This window comes from Pseudorasbora parva, chromosome 4 (genome assembly GCF_024679245.1).
Source record: "Pseudorasbora parva isolate DD20220531a chromosome 4, ASM2467924v1, whole genome shotgun sequence".
Taxonomy (NCBI): domain Eukaryota; kingdom Metazoa; phylum Chordata; class Actinopteri; order Cypriniformes; family Gobionidae; genus Pseudorasbora; species Pseudorasbora parva.
In genome coordinates, this window is record NC_090175.1 from 47,589,485 (window position 1) to 47,609,178 (window position 19,694).

General features: G+C 37.0%; 1 protein-coding gene across 2 annotated transcripts in view; it reads left to right on the forward strand.

Annotated features, from left to right (window-relative positions):
• The window catches only part of sdk1b (sidekick cell adhesion molecule 1b), a 299,372-nt gene that overhangs the window by 196,955 nt on the left and 82,723 nt on the right, over nucleotides 1-19,694 (forward strand). For both annotated transcript variants that reach the window (XM_067442041.1, XM_067442042.1), the window contains 6 exons: nucleotides 87-254; nucleotides 1,171-1,273; nucleotides 2,572-2,745; nucleotides 8,637-8,773; nucleotides 11,441-11,588; nucleotides 17,231-17,371. In XM_067442041.1, the coding sequence (XP_067298142.1) occupies nucleotides 87-254; nucleotides 1,171-1,273; nucleotides 2,572-2,745; nucleotides 8,637-8,773; nucleotides 11,441-11,588; nucleotides 17,231-17,371 (871 nt within the window). The remainder of the gene's footprint in view (nucleotides 1-86; nucleotides 255-1,170; nucleotides 1,274-2,571; nucleotides 2,746-8,636; nucleotides 8,774-11,440; nucleotides 11,589-17,230; nucleotides 17,372-19,694) is intronic.

Consider the following 19,694-nt stretch of genomic DNA (forward strand, 5'->3'; position numbering starts at 1 on the left):
ACATTCACACTTGTTTGCACATAATTTACACCATTACACGTTAAACATTTCAGCAGTTTCGTGACCAACCCCTGTGATTCTCGCAGGTTCTCAGGTGTTAGCGAGCGGATCGGTACAGATACCTCGTTTTACTCTGCTGGAGTCCGGAGGTTTACAGATACTACCCATAATGCTGAGCGATGCAGGGAACTACACGTGTTTGGCGTCTAACTCTGAGGGACTGGTCAACGCCACCATGGCCCTGACAGTATTGAGTATGAAACTGTAATAGTGTGAATAATATGTGGTTTTTAATGACTTGAAAGTACAAACAAATTTTGCGTATTTGATATTAGTACCGGCAGGATTGCAGACAATTTCCAAACATGCCTTTTATCAGCAGTCATTGTTTGGCTTAATAGTGGCATTCATTAGCTAGGCTGATTGTAAAGGCATAGCAGAGCACAGTATTTGTGAAATGTTAAGTCTTTCGCAGTAATTTCACACCGGAATAGTGTCATCCTTAAATCCCAAGGCCTCGGTTTATCTCGCTGTGCATGCTTAATGATGCTGATGTAGGTTTACGCTTGAGCGTGGGTGCGTGGAAGTGTCTAAGAGCATTTTTGACATCCAGCCTAAATAATGCTGTTTGTGGATTGGCCACTTAAAAGGAAGGCAAGAAGTCTTTCAGATTAAAACTGCAGCATGTAATTTATGCACCGCTGGCAGCGCCAAATGGAATTTCAGAAAAACTATGCTCGTCTACATTGTTCAGACAAAAAGATAGTCCCGCCCCCAAACTCACACCATTGGTTGAGCTGGAAGTTGACATTTTGGGATGTACAGTGATGGTGTTTGCAACCTACAAATGGCTGACTTATTGTTGTCAGTGTGCATTAAACTGGAAGACAGCTTTTTAATGTTAAAAATATTACATGCATTAGCTTTAATCAAGTCAATTGGACCCAGTGGCTTATGTGTGTGAGAGAATTTGTTCATTTGCTTATACTATATGTTCATTGAGAGACAGTGTGAATATTCAAACGTTTATGCTTTGTAAATTTCATTCTATTTTGCTAATGAAGCTGTCAGTGGGAATTACCTAATAGGGTTAAAAGAACTGTGAATAATGATGTTGGTAATGATTAAACTGTGGCGTGATTTTCTCCTAAACTGCATTTTATTAATCAGGTCGAACCTTCATTTCAACACCCCCTGAGGATCAGCGTGTCATTAAGGGAACTACCGCTGTGCTGAACTGCGCGGCAACCCACGACCCCAGAGTCACCGTCAGGTCAGAGCTTGAGATGGACATGAAGATGTTTCGGACATTTTAAATTTCAAAAACTTAAGAAAATTGTCTTATGCTTGGAGAAGTCTATTGGGGTTGGCTAATTAGCAAAGTCAAGTGTTACTCTTGATGTTACTCATTGTTCCTTGGTCAACATATTTTGTTGATCCTGGACTAACATTCCTGTCTGAAAATGTAGTCCTAATCCTATCGCTACCCCTAAAACGAACCGTACCCATGCGTTTTTCCTAAAATCAGAGTGAAATACACTAATGTAGAAGCACCTAACTGTAAACTTATCCTTCAAAATTGATTAGTTAATTGTAATGTTTTCCAAAATCAAGAAAGACGTTGATCCAAGAACATGTACTTTGTGAAATCACGTCCACTGTTTCTCAAGACCTCTAACATAAATCGTCCCTCTCCACTGGTGCTACAGACATGAATGATAGCTTAAATCGTGCCACTTGAATACTTTTTTAAGCTATCTGAATGTGTACTTGAGGTGGATAAACTATGATGGGAGTGCTATATTTTTTTCTGCAATAGATGCACAGCTAAAATAAGTCACATGACCGAATAAAAAAAGTAAGCAGCAACCTAGCAACGATCTAGAGCACAATAGAATCCACACGATATACACAATATTTTATTTTTAATATCTAACTTAAATTGATCTTGCTTTCAGCATACACTACCATTCAAAAGTCTGGGATCAGAAAGATTTTAAATTAATACTGAGCAGGGATGCATTAAATTGATCAAAAGTGAACGTAAAGACTTTTACAATGTAAACGTTTTTAGGTCCAATAAATGTGGTTCTTTTAGAGATTTAAAGAATCCCTTGAAAAAGTATTACTGTTTCCACAAAAATATTGAGCAGCACAACTGATTTCAACATTGATAATAATAATAAATGGATTTGAGCCGCAAATCATCATATTAGAATTATTTCTAAAGGGTCATGTGACACTGAAGACTGATGAATGATGCTGAAAATTCAGCTTTGCATCAAAGGAATGAATTACATTTTTAAATATAATAATTACAGAATAATAGAAACCTCGTAATATTTAAATGTTTCTGTTTATTTCCTTATAAAGACAGCTTACCCTGTTTTTACCATATTATATAGTCTTTATCCACCTTGTTTAGGTCCTTATCAAGCATATATGGAAGAGAAGCCATCATATGGCATCTGATGTTGTTCTGTTTCATGGGGCAAATTATGTTTTCTGCAGGTCTTTGGAGTGTGATATTTTTGGTGGATTATGAGTCATCATGAGTCTTATTTTCCTCAGATATACATGGAATAAAGGAACCAAGCTGTTGAGCGTGTCGACTGGTGGGCGAGTGTCAATGAAGGAAGGTTCACTCCACATCAGCCAGACGTGGTCCGGAGACATCGGAGATTACACCTGCAGGGTCATCTCACCAGCTGGAAATGACTCGAAAGCAGCCCGACTGGAAGTCATGTAAGTGGAAATAGATACACGCACACAGATCCTCGCCAACATGCACGTCCGATACGAAACGCTCAGAAGCGACTACACTTGTACAGTACATCTGCGCTCAGTACGTACTGGAGTGCTATTGTAGGAGGAAGATGCTTGGATCCCAGCTGCACTTCTGAAGCCAAGAGAACCATCCAAAACTGGGCTGTAATGATAGGACAGAGGATGAAGCAGCTGTGATTGTGTGCGTGTGTGTGTGTGGCGGGAGGAAGATAAAGGGAGAGTGGAATAAGATAGGCCTGATGCCCAAGGCCAAGATCATCTCCTTTGACGACTAGCCAATGTTGCTATACTTCTGTGGCATCATGAACTAATTAAACACACACACACACACACACACACACACACACACGCTCAGATAATAATTACTGCTTCTAGATGGCTGAATGTTGTACTCCCACGGATTGTCATATGGATGGATGCAGAGGAAATCTCATCGATCTTTGAAGTAGATGAAATGCACAGAGTAACAGGAATGACAGCTTGTTTAATTGGATGCGTTTGAAAATATTATTCACAATCAGAAAGATACAAACCCAAAGACCTAAAAGGTCTATAAGCATGTCTTTTGTGTCAAAAGCCTTGGATATACAATACCATTCAAAGGTTTGGGGTCAGCAAGAACATGATATCGCTGCAATAGCAAATGATCTAATCAATTCTCAATGGAAAAAAATCAAAAATCAAGTCCTGTCATATATTTTTCCTTGTGTGAGAAGCAGTTTCACTTGAATACACACCACAAAGAACAGACCATCTCGCAATTCTGACTTTATATCTCACAATTCTGATTTTATAACACGCAACTGTGACTTTATATCACGCAATTCTGATTTTAGAACACAATTGTGAATTATAAAGTCAGAATTTTGAGAGATAAACTAAAGTCTTTTTTTTCCCTCAGAATTTGATTTATATTTCAGATTTCCGAGAAAAGAAGTCAGAATTGCGAGTTTATATCTAAAACATATCAGAATTGTGAGACGTAAACTCAAAAAAATAAATTAAAAAGTCACAATTATCTTTTAAAATGTTTTATTCTGTGGTGGAAACAAGCTTCCATAGTTTTCAACAATGATTATTAAAAAGAAATTGTCCAACAAATCAGCATATTAGGATGATTTTTGAAAGATCATTTTCCCCAAACACTCCCCCATCTGTCATTGGTCAGCAGGCAGCAAGCAGATAGTCCGATGTCATTGGTTGAGCCAAATGCTGCCAAGTTGCTACTTTTCAGGGAAATCAACCTACAAGCTTACATTTTGTGCTTATGAGAAATTATGATAATTTAGTTTAGGGTCCAATTCTCATTCTTAAAGTTGCTTATTAGCATGCTTATTACTAGGATATTTGCTGTATGAGCTTATTCTACACCCCTTAATCCTACCCAGTGTCAAAATTTAACAACTACCTTTCTAACTATTAATAATTAGTAATTATGAGTTTTATTAAGGCAAAAAGTCATAGCTAATTGTGAGAATTGGACCATAATCTCTAGTGTGAATGAAGTTATTTATCTGCACAAAGAATAAGAGTGCAGCTTGCGAAATCAAATCACAGCTCAACTTGGAGGAAAAAAAAATAGAAATATTACACATCATCAATCATACAAAACATCACTGTAATACACAATGATTTGCAAATGTAGCAAACACAATTATTTTAGTAGTACTTAACCGAATTCATAATAAAGCAATATTTAATTTAAGAAATGCTAGTCTGAGAGAGAGAAAAAAAACGTGTTTCGGCAGACTTTAGAAAAAGACTCCTAACAGCTGACATTTAAATTATGAGATACAAATTGAAAACACATGCGATTTGAATAATAACAATAATACCTTTGACAGTCACATTAAGATAACAGAGCACCACAATACACTCCTACCTTTAATATTACAGCCTGCAAACTCTGTTGAAAGAAAACTCATCAGACAGTTGAAGGAGAGGCAATGCTTCACATGCTAATGTGATTTCACAGGCGTTCAAGTTAATCTCATGCAGTGGACAGGTCCTCTTATTACCACATGTTAGACGATGGCAGAGCAGTTCCTCGCTTTAAACAATATTAGATGTTATTGCATATTTAGGCTGCTGTGACAGATGGGCAGAAAGCTCTCACACACATATTACAGCCATCTGCAAAGGACATAATTGTATTGTGAGATATTGTAATGTAGTTTTCATAAATGTAATGTTGTTGAAGAAACAGTGGAACTTTTGATCTTGTAATATAGTGGAAAGTAGTGCTGCAACGACGCGTCGACGTCATCGATGACGTCGACTACGGAAATACGTCGACGTTCGTGAAATGCGTCGACGCGTCGTGTCAGGCGTTCATCTCGCGTAATGTTGGCTTCTGCTCCTGGTTCTATCACAAAAACCTAGACCGCGAATATCAAAAGTATGGGAATACTTTAAACAGAGGCCAAACAGTGTTTCCCACACATAGACTAATTTGTGGCGGACTGCCACATAATCAATAACGGCCGCCACATTCGTCATTCATTCATTTTTACGCTATTTAATAGACGCACGCATATTCGTTTAGCTCTCTCCGCCCTTTTGCGCGTCTCTTACTCACTCACACACACACACACACACACACACGTTGCATTCGACCGTAAAACAAGTTTTATTGCATGTTGGCGCATTTAGACATAGCTTTTAAAACCAGAGCAGTTGAATAACAGAGTTGCGACACGCATTCATCACGCGGCTAACAAACCAGCGCGGTGTCAATCAATACAGACCACTGTTTCCCAACCGGGATCCCGAGCAAAAGTTGCGGGGACGCACTTACACTTCGGTTCATCTCACACCTGATGACGCATCTTTAATATGGGTTGTAACTTGAAAATAATGCTGTATGTATGTTTCTGTCGATGGATACACGTGCTGACTCCTCAGGTATACACTACAACAACAGCGATAATAAAAGAAAAACGTGGGCAAAACGATCTCTCTTAGTACATTTTATAAAACGCATGCGAGTGCTGCCGTACGTCCGAATATGAGCAGTCATTTTCACCGTCATCACCCCCGTGTAGCCAGGAGACTCGAATGAGAAGATCTGTCTCTGTGCACTCGTCCCAAAGCGCGCAAATATTGAGTTATCTTTCAAATCCTGTGCTTAAACGGACAAACTCACAAAAAGTATGTCAAAATGTCATAGCCTACTCTATGCCTTAAGTGAACTTACAGAAAATACGACGATCCTTGGGTCTTAAAGGGGCAGTAGCATTCACTGCTGTCTGTTTAATGTCAAACAAAAGATAAAGACATCACTCACTGCTCCTGACTGAATAGCTTTTGTAAGTTTAATAAGGATTATTTTTTTAATTTTATACAGTTAAATGTGTGGTTATTTTACTTTGATTACTTCATTCCATTTCTCTACCTAAAAACTAATGTTAGACCTACCTGAAAAGCATTGTTTATTTTGTTCTCATCTTTGCTCAATAGTATTTATTTGTGCTGCTGCTTCTATTTAAGTTATCTGTTCTTATTTTCTTTATTTTCATTTGACAGTAGTCCTTTTCCCCCTGAACATAGCAAATACCGAACTGTACTGAAACGTGAACCTAAAACCGTGATACAAAGCAAACTGTGAGCAGTCTGTACTGTTACACCTCTAGCGTAACTTATGTGAGGGGGTGCCACAGAATTGTGAAAAATTTCAAAGGGTAAAAAAAATAATCGTTAGATTAGTCGACTAATCGAAAAAAATAATCGTTAGATTAGTCGACAGAAAAAATAATCGTTAGTTGCAGCTCTAGTGGAAAGTAATGTTAAGGCTTAGTTAACGCAAAAATGAAACTTCTGTCATAATTTACTTAAAGGGACTGTATGTAAGAAATGTATTTCAATTAATCATAAAATGGTCCTGATATGTCACTAGACATTAAGAAATCATGGTCATTTCAAATACTCATATCACTGACAACATTAGTCCGGCCAGGATATTGTCATTTAAAAGTTGTTGTTGCAGCCCTCAACTGATGTTGATGTGGACATGTTGTGTTTTGTCCTGAAGCTCCACCCTTCACCTATCGACCAATCACGAAGTCAGTAGTGTTTCAGCATCAGGGTTGCCAGCTCTGCTCTAGTTACCAAAGCTGCAGATCTACAAACGTTCCTGCTGATCCTGCAGCCTATCTGGCAACCTCGAGTCAGGGGGAAGGGGAGGGAGAGATGGGATACACCGCTCTACAGTCATTTGAAAGTGATTGCAGTACTAGTTTTGGCCACAATCTTACATACACTTCCTTTAATCTCATGATGTTAAAAATCCTCATGAGAAAAGGTGTTGAATGTCCATGCTGCACTTTTATAGTACATGCTCCGAAACAAAGCACAATAAAAGTTTCGACATTATTCTAAATATCATATTTTGTGTTCCATGCAATACATAAAATATTACAGGTTTGGAAAGACATGTAAATGAAGACAGACTGTTGAATTTTGTTTCACAATTGTTTTAATATTACAGAATTTGAGAGTGCATGTTATATTTTATCTGTTAACACAATAACACATATTAGTATTGTTTTAACACACAAAATGAAAAATTAAATTTTTTATTGGGTAACTAAAAAAAAAACCATACTTTTTGTCAAAGAATCTTTTTATGCCCAGATCTTTTTGAGATCCCACAAGCCCCTTGCAGCCATGAAGAATGTTTTTTGCTTAGAGAAGGTTTTTTCTACCCACCATTTGTCCTCCACGGAACCCCAGAAGCATCGGTTTGAAAGTGCAAACTGCAACAAAGACACAAATCTACAAAGTGACTTACATGTTTTTGAACATATAAGCCTAAAGGCAGTTTATGCTATTTAAGTCAAGCATTTTTAATACTATTGCTCATAGTTTGGGTGAGGGATTTGAACTCATAACCTTAATAAATGTAACTCTTCCTACACTGTTTGCGCAACAGACATGAATGATACTTCAAACTTGACTTGACTTGATTTGAAACCTGACAAAAAAAAAATTTATATATCAAGACTTCTGAAGCAAGAGAAAAAGCAGTTTAAATGAGAACTAATCCTTAAAATGTATTAGAAGAAATTGGACAAATTAAATTGTGTACTGATTTGAATTTGAATTCATTTATTTTTGATCAAATACATGCAGCATTGATGAGCATTAGAGACTTCTTATGACCCTAAATCTCTCAAATCTCAATGACCCTAAACTTTTGAATAATACTGTTCATATTCACGTCTACAATTTAACATTACCAGTTAAAGGGTTAGTTCACCCAAACATTTTCATTCTGTCATGAATTACTCGCTCTCATGTTGTTCTAAACCTATAAGACTTTTGTTGATCTTCATCTTCTAGCCTCAGTAAGGTAGTGAAGACATCATATACGCATTCATAATGTCAGATTTTTCCGATATCAGATCGGAAAGGCGTGGAAATATAGAGCCTAACGTGTGTTGTAACCGGAGCTCAGGTTTTGTATGTGGGCAGGTTGTAGCTACAGTTTTGGGTTATGTTGACAGTGACACTGACTGGGCATGTTTGTGGCCCTACTTTTGACAAGATCCGACCAAAAATAAAATTCTGTCTACGATACTGCAATGGAGGGACAAAAAACTTTCAGATTTCATCAGAAATATCTTCATTCGTGTTCCGAAAATGAATGAATGAAAGTCTGGTTAACTTGGTTTGGAATGATATAAAGGAAAGAAATGAATGACAGTTACATTTTTTGGGGTGAACTATCCCTTTAATCTGTTCAGTTCACAGGGCCTGGGACATACACATTTTGTATGATTTGTATTTGTATTTTGTTTGAATGTATATTCATATTTTGACTCTATATTTGGTTATCTCTGTCTTTTTAGAGAACTTCCCCATTCTCCACGTAACCTGCAGGTGTCTCTGAATGAGACTGACAGCAGGACAGTTCTTCTGTCATGGGTTCGGCCCTTTGATGGGAACAGCCCTCTCCTGCATTACATCATTGAGCTCTCTGAGAACAGTAAGTGTGTGTGTGTGTGTGTGTGTGTGTGTGTGTGTGTGTGTGTGTGTGTGTGTGTGTGTGTGTGTGTGTGTGTGTGTGTGTGTGTGTGTGTGTGTGTGTGTGTGTGTCTGTGTCTGTGTCTGTGTGTGTGTGGTATTTCTATGAGATTTGGCATATGGTTTATTAAACCTAATGCACCTTAGCTGCAGCTTTCAGTTAAGCTGGTTTGCAGCCAGTGGATTCCACCGAGGAAGTTCTTTCTCCTTTACCTCCTGTCTTCCTCCCTGAGCTCTAAAAAACAGAGAGACAGGCTGAAGTGTGTGTGAAGAAAAGAGAAATGGAAGCTGATTGTAATGGAGGGTAGTGGGATGAGGTTTGTTTTCACTGTATTATGCCAAGACTCTGTTATTGGTGGAAGATGAATGCTGGAAGAGATAGTGACAGAGAGAGATTGATTTGTGTATCGTCAAAGTAAATACAATCAAAAATGTGGGTGTGGTGGAGGTGCTGGATAACTAATACACCAAGACCTTTTTCTCCTCATACACACAAACACATAGTTGATTTTCAGTAAATCCAAGTGTGTGTGTGTGTGTGTGTGTGTGTGTGTGTGTGTGTGTGTGTGTGTGTGTGTGGCCCTGTAAACTCTACATTATGGGGACAAAATCTGAAATCCTTGTCCTTGTGGGGACATTTTTGGTCCCCATGAGGAAAACATCTTATAAATCATACTAAATTATGTTTTTTGAAAATGTAAAAATTCAGAATGTTTCCAGTGATGGGTAGGTTTAGGGGTAGGGGTAGTCTATACAGTATAAAAAAACATTATGCCATTATGTCCCCATAAAACATGAAAACACGTGTGTGCGCGCGTGTGCATTTGCGTGTGCATTTGCGTGTGTTCATATATGTCCCTGTGGCTTGATATTTACTTTTCCTGTTGAATGTGCGATTTATTTCTGCAGTGCTCATAGTTTCTGTCTTCTTTTCTCTTGGGTCTGCTTGAGTGGTTTCACCATCTAAATTGTTCATCGATCTGATTCCCATCATTTTTAATGTACTGCAAGCGCACACACAAACACACGCTCTCATATATTGGGTGCTGTGGGTGGTAACGCCTCCAGAATAAACAACAGCACTGTCAAATTCATCATTTACCCAAGTGCTGTAAAGAAAGAGATAATTCAAACAACTGATAATAAATCAAGTAAAATGCGTAAAATAAAAACAGTACTCCCCTTTGACACTCAATTTTACCTGTTGTCTTTAGGAGTGAGAAATAATCTAAAGAGAATAAATAAATATGGTAAAAGCAGCCATTTTGTCCTTACTCTTTCTCATTGCATTTATAGGTAACACTTTAGAATAATGGTAGAATGAATAGGTAACTATGCATTAAGTAATGCAGGACAAATGAATAGTACTGCATTAACACTTCAGCTACTACTATTACCAAAATGGAAACAGGCTTAACTAATCAGTAAGTAATATAACATTTAGGATTATATTGTTCCTTATTTGGTAATCACTAATTACTGAAAGGGTTAGTTCACCCAAAAATTAAAATTCTGTCATTAATTACTCACCCTCATGTCGTTCGACACCTGTTCATCTTCGGAACACATTTTTGTTGAAATCTGATGGCTCAGAAAGGCTTTCATTGACACCAATATAATTTCCTCTCTCAAGACCCATAAAGGCACTAAAGATGTCGTAACAAAGCCCATCTCACTAGGCTCTACAATAATTTTATGAAGTGGCAAGAATAGTTTTTGTGTGCAAAAAAGCTAAATAACTACTTTTATAGTGAAGGACCGATTTCAACACAAAGATTCAAATGGTTATGAACCAACCGTATCGATTCATGATTCGGATCGCCAAAGTTATGTGATTTCAGCAGTTTGGCTGTTTGACAAGCGATCCGAATCATAAATCGTTATACGGATTCATAACGTTTTGAAATTTTGTTTTGAAATCGGCCCTTCACTATATAAGTAATTTAGTTTTTTTGCGCACAAAAACTTCTCGTCGCTTCATAAAATTATTGTAGAATCACTGTATTGAGATGGGCTTTGTAACGCCATCTTTAGTGCCTTTTATGGGTCGAGAGAGAGGAAATGACATTGGTGTCAATGGAGGCCTTTCTGAGCCATCGGAATTAAAAAAAAAAAAATCTTAATTTGTGTTCCGAAGATGAACGGAGGTATTACGGGTGTCCAACGACATTAGGGTAAGTAATTATTGACAAAATTTTCATTTTTGGGTGAACTAATCCTTGAATAAGATTGGCCTCATTGAGAACTAATAAATAACTGAAAATGATAAAGAATGACTAATTTATTACTTATCACAACATTATTGTGTGTCTGAGACATAGTAATCAATCATCTTTTTTACTCTGAATATAGTCATAAAATGCGTCACTAATTAGGAACTACTAAGTGACTACAGTAACTAATGATGATGGCTCTTAAAATTGTTGCTTCACCATTTAGTGACTGAAGTTGTATCATTGTCAGCCACAACGCCTTATAAATTGTTGTTTTTGATCCGTTTTTACAATTTAAGCACTGCCCTTCAGGCTAACCCACATCATAAATGTTGTTAATTTTGTTAAGAAAATTTTAATGTACTGTACAGTTTGCATGACTTATTCAGAAGTATGTATCTGATTGTCGTTGACAGATTCTCCATGGAAAGTCTACATGGCTGATGTTAGCCCTACACTTACTAGTTTGCTAGTAATTGGTCTAACGCCTGCAAGAACGTACCAGTTCAGAGTTTGTGCTGTCAATCAGGTGGGACGTGGGCAGTACAGCGCTGAGACGAACAGGTAAGCAGTCACAAGCTAACATCTTGCTTAGCATATTGACATATGCTAAGCAAGTCAACAGCCTACTTGCTTAGCATTTTGCTAACTGGTTAAGTAAAGCTCTATTATAGCTAGAACAAGATAAATGTTTTTGATCAGGAATGAGGAAGGGGAAACGGATCTTGCATGACAATGGCATTGAACTTCAGGAGCTAACTGGGCCATGCTAATGAGCTAAACCCTGATTCCTTGATTGTAGCAATCCCCTTTCCAGGCGAACCCAAAATCCTTTGAATCCTGTTGTAACTAACATAGCCAGTCAAGCAGATTGGAACTTGTAATTTTCTCCAACTCTTGCCATTTTTGTGTGCCCGACACACACACACACACACACACACACACACACACACACACACACACACACACACACACACACACACACACACACACACACACACACACACACACACACACACACACACACACACACACACATCCTCAGTCAGTTAGAGAGAATGTTATTAAATGTGAGGACAAGATTTGAACCCTATCAAAAGAAAGGCTGATTGTAATTGAATTACATGAGAGCTTTCATCACTGGCTCTGATTGTGAGCTATTATGACACATGGGCAGAAAAAAAAAAAACGCTCCCATATCCAGGAACACTGTGAAGGTGTGAGAAATAGCATTTCTCAAAGCCAATTCCACACGGTGAAAGAATGTCAAAAACAAACTTGGCTGGAGGGAAGGACACTTCAGCACACACAGAGGCTACAGAGTTTTATGCGCTCTATTTTGTTTTGTGAATTTTTATTTGTGCATAAATTGGCACACATCACAATGACTGCATTCCAAATTGAATCAAATCACTCAAAGAACTTAAAAGTCTTGGAAAGTTCAAATGGCTATTTTTCAAGCACTAAGGCACATGCCAAGCACTCTTTGCTAAACGGCAAGAAGAAGGGCCTGCTCAATCACCAAGGACACGTTGAAAAAGCTTGTCATGCTGTTTTCTAGTTCTTAGCTTTCATTTGAAGCCAGTCTTTATTACACAGACACTGCTAGTTTATATTCAATGGTACCATTTGAGCCAAAAACTCTGCTCTGCTCCCATATGTGAAATGCCGCTCAGGTTTGATAGGTGCTGAAGTAGTTGATGTTTTTTATTCACTCAATATTTTTTATTATTTAATGTTCAGTGCTGTCTTTAATGTTAAGCTGGCAGTTATGATAGAGAATAAATACTTAATACTATAGTAATGCATTTTGTTTCAGGAATTCATTTGTAGTTTGCTCACTTTGACCCTATATAAATGCTCAAAAGTGTATTTTATTTAAATATTTTAAGTCATACTACATTTTTCGAATCAATTCATATTATCAAATATTTAATTTTGATTTAACTTGATTAATTAGAAGTTGGTATGTAATTTGCTTTTATTCTACTGTTCAGCATGAATGCTTTTATTTTATTATTTTAAAATGCTGTTTTTTTGAACATTTTTGAAAGAAAGTAAGGACACATTAAATTGACTAAAAGTAACAGTAAAGATTTTTACATTGTTAAAATATATTTAAAATAAATGCTGTTCTGTTAACATTTGTATTTATCAAAAATTCTGATTTTTTTTATCATGGTTTCCATAAAAATATTAAGCAGCACAACTGTTTTCAACATTATTAATAATAAAGAAATGTTTCTTGAGCGGCAAATGAGCATATTAGAATGATTTCTGAAGGATCATGTATCTGTATTGTATTATTTTATTATATATTTTTTTATTAATTGACAGGCCTAATTACAGTACTTGAGACTTCACTTTGGCACATTGTCACTTGTTACTTGTCAGATCTGACAACTGTATTCGTTCTTTCACAGTCTTTTTTCCTGCTTTTTTGGACAGATGCAATGAGTACAGATTTATATGTAATACTATTGACAACAACTCAGTATTTTCAATATCCCTGTAAGTAGGTGTCTGATCATATCCAACCATGTCTGAGCCCATTAGCAACACTGAAAACAGATTTGCAACATGCTAAATCCACGAGCAAAAGTTACTGGCACAATTACAGCAACTCTGTCCTTTATAAACTCAAAGGCAACTGTGAGCTAGCATTCAACTTAAGGGTTAATTCATAATTCACCCATAAATTAAAATTGTGTCATAATTTACTCACCCTCATGTTGTTCCAAACCTGACTTTCATTCATCTTCGGAACCCAAATGAAGATCTTTTTTATTAAATCTGAGAGATTTCTGTCCCTCCATTGACAGCTACGCAACTACCACTTTGACACTTAAAAAGGTCTAAATGAATCGAGCGGTTTAGACAAATTTTCTGAAGACACATTCACTTTATATGATAAATATATTGATTGTGGCTTTTATTCACATATAACCACTGATTAGCGGAAAACAGAAACTCTACTGAACCTGCTTGACGCGCTACAACAAACCTCATTGGTTCTTGCTGAAGCTCAAATGTGCTGCATAACACGAGAATGAACCTCATTGGTTCTCGCACATCAAGCAAACATGCTTGAGCTTCCGTTTACCACAACCGATGTGCGAGTTGACGAATGTTTAAATGGGAATAAAAGCCTAAATTAAAGCTCCCATATGTAAAACACTGATTTTGACCCAAGTCTGGTATACAAACAAACATTTCTATATTGTTGTTTTAGTTTTAACTTAAAGAGAAATAGCTGGCAAAACCCAGTTTTTTATTTACAAACAAAATTCCTTGCTGTAAGGGTTTATATATTTTAGCTGATTCCAACGCGGTGTTTAAATATGATTAAAATCACCATCCTTAACCACGCATCTTTCAAACTGAATGTTTCATTTAAAATGCTCAGTTAAAACAAGAGGAAACGACAGAGGAGAGAGAGAGAGTGAGAAGATGAAGACGAACAGAAACACAAAAAATCAAATATTGATGGAGAGGGCACTTATTAAAATTTGAGCACCTATCTGCTTTGGCCTCGTTTCCAATTAATGTCAGGATCACCATCAGTTATATGAAAAATTTAAATCTCTATTTCTTTTATTCTTTTTATTCATTTTTTGGGCAAAGTACCATCAGAGGAACAGTATAATAACTCTGAACTCAGAATATTTACTAAAAGTATTTTTATTCCATTCAGGAGTGTTTCATACAGGGTCTAGAATTGCATTCATATTTGGCACACCGTCAATAGTCTAGCAAACTTTTTGTTGAATAATTTGTTGAAATGAATAAGAACAAACTCAGCACTTATCTTTTGCATTTAATTAATAAACATAATTGAATGCCATTCAAAGTAATGACAAAAACAATATAATAGAAATCCCCCCAAACCAACCCCGCCCCTCCAGTACGAAAGAAATAACGTGATAGACTAAAATAACTGCTTCCAAGCCTTTTAAATTGGTTTAGGATGATTATTGTTTATTTGACAAAACATCAATCAGACTTAGCAACTTTCCTACGAGATTGCTTGCTTGAGGCACTGTAGGCCTTGCTCACTTAATCAAGCTAATAACCTTTAAACCGCAGATTAGAGAGAAGGATTGTTTATCGCCTGCTCTGGGGATCTACAGTCTCTAGAATCCTGCAGACAGACTTTGAGAGCTAAAGCCCAAAGTATTGATCAAACTGAGAAATTAAAGAGTTCACTGATTTATTCTAATGGGGTCAAGCTAAAAACAGAGGTTTCTGTAGCATCTAACTTCCGATATACAGTATATCATTTTGATATGATGTGAGCTGAAATATCACGTTGTCGTGATATCATTTTCTCCCTTTTTGGTTTAGGAATAATTATTCACATCACAGGAAAGGTGTTGATGGTAAGATTTAGGGATTTGTCAGCGGCATCCGTGGTTTCTCATGGTTCACAGTTCCACCTGTTTAACTCTTTGTTGATTAGGGGCAGAAACACAAAAACAAAAAACAAAGTAAAATGTACTTAATTGTTTTGTCAAGTTTTTGCACATGTATTTTTTAAGTACATTTCACAAATGGAATTACGTAAACTACTTAACTAAATTAAGTATAAAATTAACTTAAGAAAATAAGTAATATTAACTAGCCAGTAAATCAGCCTAATTAATTATTCGAACCCCAGTGCATGATGGGAACACCAGTATGAGTGCTAATATAGAATTTACTTTTTTTTAATTATTATTCTTGCCAGTAATTACATTTGCTATTTTTGTAGTATTAATTTCACCACAGTTTTTTCTTTTTCTTTTTTTTCAGCGTTTGCCTATTATGCTGCATTCACATGGGGTGTAGGCGTAAACACTTCCCATTTACTTTGAATGGGTGACAACATTCGTTGCCAAACTGAATTGTGGGTTGCGTTGCGTCGCTTCACTCACGTTGTAAGCGGCAGAAGTTGAAGATTTCTCAACTTTTCAAGCGCCAACGCAGGCGTCATCCAATCAGATCGCCTTATGCAAATATTCTAGAGCTGATGCTAGCCAATTGCGTTCATTTAAAACACCGGTGAATGAAGAACAAAGATCAATCAAAATGGAGGAAAAGTGAATCACTGTGATGGGTAATCACCTGGTCCTTTACGACCAATCGTTGTACACATACCGGGACACAAACCGGAGAGACCAGGCCTGGAAGGAGGTGGCAGATGGTGGAAGTATATGGTATGCATGCAATGAATTGGCATCCATTTCGTCTCACAGGCTAGCTGTCAAAAAAGGCGCTTTTTATGTGTTGTGTTGTGGTCCAAGCATCAAGTAATGTGATTGGCTGTTGTCGCTATGACTATCACATTAGGACCAAGCTTCAGCCATGTGTGAATGCGGCGTTAGGCTTTTATTCGAATGCAGAATAGTGTGTAAGCCAATGTTTTTGAATGCCTCTTATGCTCATCAAGGTTGTGTGTCAGTAAAAATTGAGTAAAAACAGTAATATGGTGAAATATTACAATTTGAAAAAGAAAAAAACTTTTTTTTTGTATTTTAATATATTATAATTGTAATGTACTCTTGTAGTGCAAAACTGAATTTATCATTATCATTACTCCCGCCTTCGGTGTCACATTCTTCAAAATGCTGCTTTCTGATCAAGAAACGTGTATTCATATTTCCAGTTTAAAACAGTTGCAATATATTTTTGTATTACTTTTTTGATAGATTTTTGATAAATAGAATCAATAGAAGAGCATTTATTTGAAATACAATTTCTTTAATAATGTAAAAGTCCTCATTTCAATTTCAGTCAATTTAGCGTGTCCTTGCTAAATAAAAGTATGCATTTCTTAAAAAATAATAATAACCAAGAACCTTTGAACAGAAGTACATCAAAACAGGCTCAAGGTGAAAATATACTTAGTGATGATTCTCCTCAGTTTGCTCATATTTGTGTTGGTCTTATTCAATTTTTGTTTTTCAGTGTTGTGATTGACTGTTACAGAACCGAGTCAAGTTCAGGTTATTACAGCGAACCCTGTTAACCCCACCAGGGTCAGTTTTCGGTTACTCCTGCACTATTTAAGAGCTTTAAGACAAACCAGAAAGATCGATTGAAATTTCTCCTAGACTACTGGATACGCTTTGAAGGAAACTTTTAGTAACTATAGATGCCTCTGAGAAAACTCCCAGATAAGACTAAATATTTCTCTTTTATGGTGCGATTCTCTTGTTATCCCTCAGGCTGATGCTGCGAGAGGAACCGCCCAGTGCGCCTCCAAAAAACATTGTGGCTAGCGGCCGTACCAACCAAAGCATCATGGTCCAGTGGCAGCCGCCCCCAGAACCGCAGCTCAATGGAGTCCTGAGAGGCTATGTGCTCAGGTATGTTTCATGTATGGCTTCAATAATATTTTGGCTTCATGTATGGCTTCAATAATATTATGGCTATTTTAATATTTTGGTGAAATTAAATATTTCTTGCACACTTTTTTACTTGTATATTGAATTAATCCAATACAAATGTCTTAAAATCTTTTTTTTAGCTGTAAGGTAAGGTTGCCACACTTAATGTTATTTGTCTAATTTTCCATTGAGGGCAAAAGAGTTCCCTGTTCAGATTTCACAGCAGGTCACATGTGGGTCATGCAGATTCACTTTGTTGCCAAACAGAAAGCTGTTTGGTTGGAAATTGAATTTTGTATGAGATTTTTTACAAAATTGCGGCAATGTGATACACACCCACATGTGTGTGTGTTTGCGTGCGTGCACTCATGGAGCACTGTAATTATTTTATAAGTCCAATCCGAATGAAAATGCTCCATATAAACATCTTAATCGGAATAAAAATGCCCAAACTGAATGAAATTGTAATCGGTTTGAGAGGGGTGGGATAAACCTTTTCATGAACAAATCAAATGAAAAATTTCACCATGTAAATGACTTGACCCATTACTTTTGAGTGTACGTCCTTCTGTGACGCGATATACAGCGTGCGCCTTCTAAAGATTGTATGGCGCACTCACACCAGGCTATAATGTTAAAAAGAGAGGAACGTTTTTTTCTGAGGGGTGACACAGACACAGCCTGGCTACACCATCTCATCTTGACAGCGTTTGTCCCAGGCACTTTTTACTTCAACAGCGCCTGACAGAAGAATTTATTTTTACACTTTATACAACAAATACATAGGTTTTATAAAACCGTATAAGTCCTGGTGGCTATAGCAACTGTGAACACATTCCAGCTGCTGGAGAGGAAGGTCAGCGTCGACGTTTCTGATGCAGCAGACAAACTGAGCGCATGTCACAAAATGATTCAGATTGAAAGTCAGCACATGTAAACCCCAGATTGGTTTAGATAACGTCTCATGTAAACAGTCCACTGAATCTATCAATCAGAATGACAAAAAGTGTGCATGTAAACGTGGCTAATGATTTTTACTATGAGCTGGAATTGGGGGTGGATGATATGAACAATATCTTTTAACACTATATGAGTCATTTTATTTCACAATACCAATATAAAATCTTATTTTTGCTATTTTATGTCAAAGACTAAATCAAACGCCCTTTAAAAAAATAAAGGTAAAAAAAATGATGTCGGAAAATTTTAAAGTTGGAGCAGAACATGGAGGAGATGTTTTTTTGGCATTTCATGTCTCTCATACAGCACTGAGAAAGCACTTGACTATGTATATAGGCAAGGCAAGAACACATTTCATACACAATGGTAATTCATATACTGAAATGAGTTCTCTTTTGCTGTTAATTGTGCTTCAGAATATTTGTTTTGATATGAATTTCAAACACACTTTAGAATAGACTTGAAAATATAAGCCTACGGCATTTCAAACACCATAAATGATGCTGCCTTAGAGCATTTGGACGCTTAAATCTGCCATTTATTTTCAGTTGACTGCAAAATCACATTCAGATTTTCCTCCATCTAATCAGCATCTGATGTATCAAACCAAGTCCCCGCCCTAGTTTAAAGGGATAGTGCTTCCAAAAATGAAAATTCTGTCATAATTTACTTAAGGTGCGCTATGTAGTATTTTTGCAGTAAAATATCCAAAAACCACCAGGCCAGTGTTTTTGTTCAGTTGAGTACTTACAATATCCCAAATGTTTCCAACTATTTGTAAATTGTGAGAAAATTGCTATTTTAACTAAGGACCGGGAAGGACCGAGCACAGCATCTGAGGAAGTCGCTTGTCAATTGCATCATATTTGCGCTACCCTCGGTTTCGGGTTTTATTTGACAGGAGCGCTTTACTCTTAGCAGTGTGAACAAGTGAATGCACAGAGTAACGCAGAATATGATTATGTGTCCCGTCCCGTCATAATAAAAGTCCCGGTGCTCGCGAGCCATGTGTTTGTATATCAATCGCTCCAGTGGCCGTGCTCAGCTCCTCAACACTCGGTCCTGCTCTGCTTTACACTACAGTAACGTTAATAACCGCATACATGAACATGATTTCTGCCCGAGTCCTATTTTCTACCGGCGGTGAGGTGAAGCCCACATGTCCCAAGATGCTGTGCACAAACTAAGCGTCATCAAACTACGCATTTGTTTTGAATAGGCGCCCTTCAGTGGACGGAAAGTTGCATATTGCACCTTTAGTCTCAACCTAAGATAGAATTAAAAATTTGAACAAAAAGTTCCAGAATACCCTAGCAACCCTATAGCAATTTGTTAAAAACTG